At 30.9% G+C, this 10,680-nt stretch overlaps 2 protein-coding genes across 2 annotated transcripts; both read right to left on the bottom strand.

Moving 5' to 3' along the window:
- Positions 1–330: 330 nt before the first annotated feature.
- Positions 331–10,362, bottom strand: LOC143081889 (uncharacterized). Its single transcript, XM_076257546.1, has 3 exons — positions 10,230–10,362; positions 1,277–1,479; positions 331–513 (listed from the first exon to the last, which is right to left on the bottom strand). Exons 2-3 carry the CDS (start codon positions 1,470–1,472, stop codon positions 386–388), a joined length of 324 nt encoding a protein of 107 aa, XP_076113661.1. The 5' UTR covers positions 1,473–1,479; positions 10,230–10,362; the 3' UTR covers positions 331–385.
- LOC143081890 (uncharacterized) lies at positions 8,432–9,664 on the bottom strand. The gene is made up of 2 exons (XM_076257547.1): positions 9,465–9,664; positions 8,432–8,608 (listed from the first exon to the last, which is right to left on the bottom strand). Exons 1-2 carry the CDS (start codon positions 9,658–9,660, stop codon positions 8,481–8,483), a joined length of 324 nt encoding a protein of 107 aa, XP_076113662.1. The 5' UTR covers positions 9,661–9,664; the 3' UTR covers positions 8,432–8,480.
- Positions 10,363–10,680: the final 318 nt, after the last annotated feature.

The raw sequence follows: 10,680 nt of genomic DNA on the forward strand, positions 1-10,680 counted from the left end.
ATCTAGTAATGTACTATTAAGAGCATGTCAATTTTATCGACTTCGCGGATCCATTCAGCATATTAAGTGTGGACGTGTGTTGATCTTTTGATGTTTTTGTCAAGTCAGGAATATGAAAAGTGTCCAATCGTTTGATGTGATAAGGGACTTTCCGATTGAATTTTCTGCGGAGTTCAGTATTTTTGTGATTTAACTTTTTTTTGGAGTGTACAAAGTTTGTTGTCATATACAACCTATCATGTTCTTTGATTAAGATTGCAAGTTCTTGTTGTAAGAATCAACACGAATAAGCTAAAACACTAAACACTCTAAAAGCATAAAACCAATGTATCTTGTTTAAAATTATTTTATTACTTTAAGATTTTTGAAGACATCATTTTCTAAATCAGTCATCTTCCTCGGGATCATTCACGTAACGCTCGTCGATATCATCCATAACGTCCTCATCATTCATATCGACATATCGTTCATCTAAATGCCCGTCTTGTAAGTCCTCATTCGCGATGTCTTTATCTAAAATGTAATTATAGATACATTACAAGTATTTAATATGATATTTTTTTGTAAACATTAAAGTTGAATTGTCAAATAATAAAATATAAAAAAAGTTTTAAAACATTTCAAATTCATGTTATAACAAGGGACATAACATATACATATAACAAATCCAAAGTGATAAAACGTATGAGTCAACTTGAACATCTCACATTCGCATTTTTTTACTCTTCTAAGTATTTGACCTTTATAGATAGATTCGATACATTTGTATTTTTTTTATCAGATATGATTTGAGACAACTACAAATCGTAGATCAATTTTTCCAATTCTTATACGAAAATATAAATAGACCTTGAATGAAAATACCTTGTGATTATCTTATCAGTAAAGAAAACCGGAATAGAATTTGGGAGATTATTATTTTTAATGAATGCTATTTTTGACAGTCTAATTGTTTAGTCTGCAGTCATTTGAAGCATTTTTGTTTCATTGATTATATAAATTGGTTATAGGTACAACTCCGATTCAAACATTCTTTAGTCCTTAAAATATGGAAAGGTCATGCATTTCATAGATGCATGCCGATAAAATTTGCTTCCATCTTTTTTATAGTACGAACTTGCTACAGATACATTTTGAATAATTAACAATATACAACACTTAACAATGTAATTTATATCAAAACAGACTATCCGATATACAATGGCGTTTACTGGACTCGATTAATTACCTTATTAAAGGACAAAGGGTGTAAATGTTGTATTAAACATGCACGTACCTTGAATATCGTCGTTCAAAATCGCTCGTCTTTGATCTGTATTGATTGTTGCAGATCGTGGCCATTTTGGTCGTGGTGGCCATGGTCGTGGAAGACGCGGTATTCGAACCCGCCATCGTCGCCGCCATCCTTCACATCCATCCATCAAACAAAGAGCAAAGAAAATAGTAATTGACAGCAAAAGAACTCCTTTCATTTTTAATCTGAAAGATATACAAATGTCCTAAATATTCAGATGAATTTATAATCTTAACAATTTCAGCAAATAAACACGTATAATTGTATATATGAAGGTATGTCCATGTTACTGAATCATAGCTCCACGTATTTTCATCTGACTAAATTTATGTTAAAGGAAAAACTATGAAAAAGTGATTACTCTATACAATTTATACATGCAGATGTCCACAAGACAATGCTTTGTCATACATCAGTGTTAATAGTCTTTGCGTTGTATTCTGTCTTGCACGAAAGCTAAAGTAGTTTTTTAGTATACATTTTAATTTAACAACATTAATTTGTTGTCAATAATCAGATCCAGTCCTGGTCTGTATTTCGTTCTTCGAATGATTCCTTTGACATGGCATCAACGGGATGCACGAATTTATCCGAAGAACAACATTAAAAGTCTAAACAATGCATTCATTTAAAACAATCAAAAATAATTTAAAAAATAAATAATGTTCAATAAAAGAATAAAGATGCCAAGTTATTTAAGAAAAGTTCTACTATGTGAATCAATAACAAAAAGTAAATAAAATCTCACCTATATGGCTATACCTGTGTTTGAATATTGAAAGTTTATCAGCATATAGTAATCACTTCATCTATAAGTTATATAATATCATAAAAGTGTATTATATTCTATGACCAAAAACAGCAGATGTAAACAAATATTGTAGCAGTTGTGCAAAAAAATCGAAAAATCGTTATTGAGGAGCTTAGTTGAAAATTGCTAACTAGTCACTTTTCTACTTTTTTGGAAATCGATACCAAAATGACTAACACCATAAATATATGCATTTGACTACAAGATGTCTTCTGATTCGGGGCTATCTGAAGGTTCACTAAGATCACATATAGTTAAAATAACCTTTTATCATGTTGGTTAATTATAAACTAGTCAACGAAAGAAACGATACACAAGTTTGAACTAAAATTTATCAAAAAATCTAACAAATAGGAAAAAGTGTTAAATTATCCAATGAAAAACATTCATTTACAAAGCAAATGCATATGATACAATGATTCTTATCAAATTGGAAAGTTCGAAAATACCGAGTTAGTGAACACAGGGCTCAATTTTTTTTTTTTAGGAAAATGATGACAAAGAAATCATCATCAGAATTCAAATATCTGCAAAGGCATTCAAAATTTCAAGCAGACCATGTTTAAATTTAAAATTTTAACTTTTTATATCGATGTTTGAATTTTTCTGTGAAAAGACAATTTAAAAAAAAACAAAAATTCCAATTTTATTTCTCGCATTTTTGCCTTAAATGAATGGTTTTGATGAGAATTAACACTCTGTAAAATTTAGACCAATCGGGCAATTTTTTACCTCGGAACAGAGTATCAAATTTTATTATATATGAAAAACAAGTGCACATTGCCTAGTATCTGTTATTTTTTAAATTTTATATACAATATTTATCTTTTGTAATTATTTGATCAATTACAAGCTTTGGAATTGTTTAAGGAAAATGAGACCCAAAAAAGTAAAGAAATTTTATTTAGTACAACTGACATCGAAAATAAACAGAATCAACTTAAGGTCACTCATTACAGATAATTGGTGTGGAAAATAAAAGACTCGAACGCTGTTTTATTAAACGAAATATCCTGCTCAGCATATTAATGAATAGCAAAATTGCATATGACATTTGAATGAAAATACAGTATAAAAGAACTGTATCTTTTCAGGCATTATCAATTGTATCGATGAAACGTTAACGACAACGTCTAGGACATATCCAATCCCCGGCTTACTAATTTACCAATAATACACAGATAACGTTCTTTGAACTTCGAAAACGTAACAACAGACACGGGCATGCGAACGGGTTATAAAATATAAACACCGGAAGATGGTTCTAAAAGGAACATTCCATACACAAAAGGACAATTAGCAATAGGGAACGAAAAATCGTTCCTTTTGTCGTAAATTTAAGTGTGGAGTTTGAAACCGAAATATCTAAATCTAGGAAGGAATAGTTACGACTGTATAACTATTGTATTTTAAAAAAGGTAGTTCCTTTGGGTAAACTTCGGCAGTATATTTAGAAAATTCTTAATTTTTTAACGAAAAGATATCATAAAGATAGCGGTTTGTTGTTATATTTATCAAGTAAATGCAACTTAGTCAATAACTGTGATTCATAATAGTACAAAAACAAGTATGCTATTAAAGGGGCACAATAAGGGCCCATTGGACTACGTACAATATGCCGATAAACTGTTTTTCCGAAACATACATAAATAAATATTATCATGGAGAAAATAAACAGCTTCAATTATCTTATTACACATCCAGTAAGCATATAAAGCATATTTATCTTCCTCATCAATAGAGACTTACAATGTATTGCAGCAAATATATTTGTATTCAGATATACCAAGCGACCATTCAATTAAATAGGAACCCTTATGATTGATAAGATTATGCTGAAGTGTAGTGTAAAAAGTGGAAAATTCAAAACTTTCAACAAAATCAAAAGGACCATCAAAAGAACGTATATTATTTAAAACATCAAAAGAAATTTTTATTCTCCAAAAATAATTAGTTCCACTATTTTCATATATTTATTACAAAAGTTATGATAAGTTCTATGATTCAAGGAACTTGTTAAAAGCACCGAAATCTTAGTTGTAGAACACTTGCTAGAGGCCTTCATGAAACGAAGGAGCAAATAATAAATTACAAAATGAATGTAGAAAATAAGAATCTTCTAAATACGTACACAATTAAAAGAGTTTAAAAAGCTCAAACTTAGAAACATTTTTTTTATGTTTGTAACAAATAGTTGTTATGGTTAACATTTCAATTTGTACTTTCTTCAAGCATAAATTTCACAATCGTTTGATTTGTTTATTTCTGAGATGGAGAATAACTTCATGCTACATCATCTACATTTTAGCATTGCTCAATGCCATGCCTCCCTCTGACTATGTTTACGTCTTTAACCTTAATCGTTGGGATTGTTATAATTGGTGCTTCGACAAACGTACACACTGCCTATCAGGTGTAATTTACTTTTAACTATATTTATTATTTTCAAATACTGTAATTCATGTACGTACTGAATGTCTATACCTTTTATATCACTGATTTTCATGCATTGAACCGATCTTTTGATTTGTTCTTATGTTGTGCTGTTACCCATGGATTTATGAGTTTTGAACAGCGGTATACTACTGTTGCCGTTATGTATAACTAAACAAAAGTCCGACGACAAATAATTCAGGGACACACAAACTCATAAAACTAAATTAAACTGACAACGCTGTGGTAAAAAACGAAACATGCAAAAAGACCTTAAAACAAAGAACAATATATATAGAATAAAGGACTTTTTGTTTTTGATACTGACTTTATCACAGTAAAATATCAGGTGAGCCTGAAGGGCGAGCCTGATATTTTCTGTGATAAAGTCAGTATCAAAAACAAAAAGTCCTTTATTCTGTTTATCGGTAATTTAAAAAAAAATAAAAATTACTACTATAATAGAGAAAATAACAAATGAACTTCTTTTTCGCGTCGAATCACGGCGAATCACACTTGACGTCACAGGCTGCATTACGTCATTTGAAATTTTGTCACAGTGCAGTAAACATCATCATGTATGGCGTTCTCTTCCACAAAGTATTGAAAAGGAATTATTGCATGTGTTTCATTAATATTCTGCTTTGGACATATGACTCTAACAATGGCAAATATAATGGTAGCATACCGGTAAGTCAGATTTCTTTAACTCTCTCGAAGAGTTTGAAATCCTATCAATAAGGGGTTAAAAATGTACCAAAGTCGACTATCACAGTAGAGCTTGAAGAGAGCTCTTCGAGAGAAGCTCTACTGTGATAGTCGACTTTGGTATATCAAACTCCTGTGATTTAAATAATGTAAATCCCGATATCCCAAAATCACGAGCTTAAAGACACCCGATCCTGGAGTCCCGATTAAGGTCCTATCCCCCCTCGAGCATAGTAAGTCAGAACATTAAAATGATACGATATGAATCAGCAGATTTTTCATCGATCATCATTTTTAAGTTCAACGACGTCCAGTTATAATTATATTTGACTTAAATCTGACTGTAATTTTTAAATTATCTGAACAAGCTCATTTCTTGTCTACTTCATAATTATTTCAAACATTTGAATAGATGGTGCCCCGGTTACCCCCTTTTTAAAATTTATCCTAGATCCGCATATGAACAAGTTCCCTTTTTTGTTCTTCGTTCTATGAATATCTGTCTTTAAATTGACCACATCTTTGAAAATTGTATATGTTGGTCCCACAAAACTGTCGAAAATGCGTAAATTTCATTTTTTTCCCCCAGCTTCTCTCACGCGAAAGCGGTACCTTTTTGGTCACTATTTATGTGTTGCGTTACATATGAATTGTAACACTTTATAGTGACTGAACAGGTAAAACAAAAACAAATACTTCTCAAGAAACAGAAAAAGAAAACTACTTGGAACGGCACCAGGCTATGTATGAATAAAAACTCGGATTGGAACATCATGGACGATGTGTTAGTTGTTTTTCATATATCAATTATAGATAACACATTTTTTTTTTTAAGTCTGTCGGCTTTTTCATGCATTTTCTGTTCACATTTTCACAACAAAAAAGGCTAAACTAACTTTGTGAAAGTTATAATCAATGTCAAGTGTTTCATTCGCCAAAAATCTCGTGCGTTTCTGCGATAAAAATCACGCTCAATTTTGTGAATGACTGAATGGGGAAAGTAGATCCTTACGCGTTGCATTCGCGCATGTCATTTGCGTACTAACCCAATAATTTTTATATCACGGCCAGTCCACTGATACTGACATTATCAGCGAGTACACATCAAAGGAAAAATGTACAAATTACCGATAAACATGATATACATGATATACAAAACACAAAAAAAGACTAAGCGACATGAACTTAACTTTGCAGTTAAGCTTAACAATAGAACTGTTGGACAAATGTGTTCTCTCCTTATTTTTTTTCAGTACATGCTGAAAAAGTAAAATCACTAAAACAAACTGAACACCGATACAAATTCGAAACGGAAATCAAATGCCAAAACAAAAATTTTGGGATTATAAGTTTCATTTTCAACTTTTTTTAAACATTTTAAACATAATGATATAAAACTTATGTCCAATACATTATGTATTTACATGGTATTGGCTAAATGATTCTCTCTCTTTTTACGTTCAATGTTTGATTATAACATATATTTCCTTGAAAACTAACTTTTGGCGAGAGCATACAAAATACTTTGAATCACCAGTATTTACTTCGAATTGTTCGAACACGGAATATATACACGTGGCACAATTGTGGTCGAATATCAATTAACAATGTAATATAACACTGACCATGCTGATGTAGTAATATGATGTATATCGGTACTAACATTGATTTTGATAAACAAAATGAAACCTTACTTGATGTACATTGCTATACAGTTGTGAACACGTATTTTTGTGAGTGTATTTTAAGTTTAGTGCCCTACTGATGAACCAAGTCGTGTCCAACGTAATATTCGGTCTGCAAGATAACTGCGATTGAGAGCTTTATAACCTGTTTTTAATACATGTCTCTGTTTGTTTTGAGCCGCTGTTTTTGTTTTTCTATCGAGATTTTTTGATTTTTGGTCGTGTAATACATCACATTACAGAATTTATTTTTTTAATTGGAGAAGATATTGTAGTGACTGATAGATGAACTAATCTGTATATAACCAAATACACAGCGTATATTCTTGATTGTTTACGGTCAACAAAACTGAGAAATCAAAACATACCTAACGATGAGTTCATCCGTTTGAATAAAACCTCAAATTACATACTGGACATTGAACTCGATAATTAAAAGACAAAACGTTTCATTGAATCAATATCAGATCTTTCTATTTCTGATACAGTTACAGAAATGCCCCTTTCATTTGCAATATTTCGTTATGAGTGTACTGAAAGGGATGACAATTGCAATAAAACGAATACTGATTACTACAGAGGTGTATAATTTCTCTTCTTGTTTGAGTCTGGTGTTTGGAGGGCACATATGTGAATATTACTAAAAGATACATACATTCCTTAGAACATATTCAATGGAAACAGACAGACGTAAAAAGACCTTGCATAATTTCAATGATGAATTGTGTCTCCTAATATCTCATTTTTTTGGAGACGCGTAGCTTTACATAGGCCAAGCTTTAAAATCTCCATACAAATGTAAAATATCAAAATCAATACCAGAAAAAAACTCTGTGAAACTGTAGCATTGTCTGTAGAAACTAATTAATGTGGCGTCATATGTATACACACGATGTCAAACATGAAAACTAGACGTATTTATACCTTTCGCACGCTCCGGAATGGTATCCATGGTATCATCGTTGACAAAAAGACGATTTTGAGGCTCAAAATGTGATTTTCATGTTATTTTGTGAGAAATTACATACCAAAAATAAATCAAAATTCAAAATGGTGGCTATCTTAGTAACGGATTGGTAGAACGTGGAATTTACCCCTTTAAAATATTTGTAAACGTCCAATGAAAATTATTGTTACAAACGAATTGCATTAGAATGTGTTTGTATCTAGTAATGTACTATTAAGAGCATGTCAATTTTATCGACTTCGCGGATACATTCAGCATATTAAGTGTGGACGTGTGTTGATCTTTTGATGTTTTTGTCAAGTCAGGAATATGAAAAGTGTCCAATCGTTTGATGTGATTAGGGACTTTCCGATTGAATTTTCCGCGGAGTTCAGTATTTTTGTGATTTAACTTTTTTTTGGAGTGTAAAAAGTTTGTTGTCATATACAACCTATCATGTTCTTTGATTAAGATTGAAAGTTCTTGTTGTAAGAATCAACACGAATAAGCTAAAACACTAAACACTCTAAAAGCATAAAACCAATGTATCTTGTTTAAAATTATTTTATTACTTTAAGATTTTTGAAGACATCATTTTCTAAATCAGTCATCTTCCTCAGGATCATTCACGTAACGCTCGTCGATATCATCCATAACGTCCTCATCATTCATATCGACATATCGTTCATCTAAATGCCCGTCTTGTAAGTCCTCATTCGCGATGTCTTTGTCTAAAATGTAATTATAGATACATTACAAGTATTTAAGAAAATAAAAAAGAACAAAATTGTTCAGGGAAATAAACATCGGGTTTGTTCTATGATATTTTTTTGTAAACATTAAAGTTGAAATGTCAAATAATAAAATATAAAAAAAGTTTTAAAACATTTCAAATTCATGTTATAACAAGGGACATAACATATACATATAACAAATCCAAAGTGATAAAACGTATGAGTCAACTTGAACATCTCACATTCGCAAAATGAAAATTTGTTAGAATATACAGGAGAACTATATTGTTTTTTTTTACTCTTCTAAGTATTTGACCTTTATAGATAGATTCGATACATTTGTATTTTTTTTTATCAGATATGATTTGAGACAACTACAAATCGTAGATCAATTTTTCCAATTCTTATACGAAAATATAAATAGACCTTGAATGAAAATACCTTGTGATTATCTTATCAGTAAAGAAAACCGGAATAGAATTTGGGAGATTATTATTTTTAATGAATGCTATTTTTGACAGTCTAATTGTTTAGTCTGCAGTCATTTGAAGCATTTTTGTTTCATTGATTATATAAATTGATTATAGGTACAACTCCGATTCAAACATTCTTTAGTCCTTAAAATATGGAAAGGTCATGCATTTCATAGATGCATGCCGATAAAATTTGCTTCCATCTTTTTAATAGTACGAACTTGCTACAGATACATTTTGAATAATTAACAATATACAACACTTAACAATGTAATTTATATCGAAACAAACTATCCGATATACAATGGCCTTTACTGGATTCGATTAATTACCTTATTAAAGGACAAAGGGTGTAAATGTTGTATTAAACATGCACGTACCTTGAATATCGTCGTTCAATATCGCTCGTCTTTGATCTGTATTGATTGTTGCAGATCGTGGCCATTTTGGTCGTGGTGGCCATGGTCGTGGAAGACGCGGTATTCGAACCCGCCATCTTCTCCTCCATCCTTCACATTCATCCATCATGCAAAGTGCAAAGAAAATAGTAATTGACAGCAAAAAAATTCCTTTCATTTTTAATCTGAAAGATATACAAATGTCCTAAATATTCAGATGAATTTATAATCTTAACAATTTCAGCAAGTAAACACGTATAATTGTATACATGACGGTATGTCAATGCGACTGCCTTCTAGCTCCGCGTATTTTCATCAGACTAAATAAATCTATAAAATTAAATTAATGTCAAAACGTAATTCTAATATTTCTACATGCAGATGTCAACAGGACAATGCTTTGTCATAAGTCAGTTTTAATAGTCCTTATGCATGTTATGTTTTATTTTGTCTTGCATGTGAGAAATTATAGTGATACATTTCAATTTACCACCATCAATTGATTTCCATAGTCAGAATCAGGGCTGGTCGGTATTTCTTTCCCTGAATAAGTCTGTAGACATAGCGTCAACGGGATGCACGGATGTATCTGACAAACGAAATTAAAAGTCTAGACAGTGCATTTATTTAAAATAAAAAAAAGTAAATTAAATAAAAAAATATGTTCAATAAAAGAAAAAAGATGCCAAGATATTTGCGAAATGTTCAGCTATTTGAATCAACTACAAATAGTAAATAAAAACTCACCTATATGGCTATATCTGCGTTTGTATGTTGAAAGTTTATCAGCATAAAGTAATCACAACATTTCATCTATTAACTATATAATACCATACAAGTGTATTAGGTTATATTACCAAAGCAACAGATGTAAGCAAATATCGTAGCAGTTGTGAAGAAAAATCGAAAAATCATTATTGAAGAACTGATCCAAAAATTGCTTACTAGTCACTTTTATAGATGTACCTTTTCGGAAATCGATACTAACATAACTAACACCTTAAATCTATACATTTGACTACATTCTTTTGATTCGGGGCTATTTGAAGGTTGACGAAGATCACATATAGTTACAATAACCTTTTACCATGTTGGTTTATTATATGTTTTTTTTATTATTGCATATCAAATATGTATATATTGTAATGATTTGGTAAATGACAACCTTTTGGATTATTTTAGGAAAAGGAGAGCCAAA

This window comes from Mytilus galloprovincialis, chromosome 7, assembly GCF_965363235.1.
Source record: "Mytilus galloprovincialis chromosome 7, xbMytGall1.hap1.1, whole genome shotgun sequence".
NCBI classification, from domain to species: Eukaryota; Metazoa; Mollusca; class Bivalvia; order Mytilida; family Mytilidae; genus Mytilus; species Mytilus galloprovincialis.

Bases quoted from the DNA above. Each gene is read 5' to 3' on its own strand.
- LOC143081889 (XM_076257546.1), bottom strand. From the start codon at position 1,472: ATGAAAGGAGTTCTTTTGCTGTCAATTACTATTTTCTTTGCTCTTTGT. The intron at 514-1,276 runs GTACGTGCATGT...ATTACATTTTAG, and splicing joins TTTGAACGACGATATTCAAG to ATAAAGACATCGCGAATGAG.
- LOC143081890 (XM_076257547.1), bottom strand. From the start codon at position 9,660: ATGAAAGGAATTTTTTTGCTGTCAATTACTATTTTCTTTGCACTTTGC. The intron at 8,609-9,464 runs GTACGTGCATGT...ATTACATTTTAG, and splicing joins ATTGAACGACGATATTCAAG to ACAAAGACATCGCGAATGAG.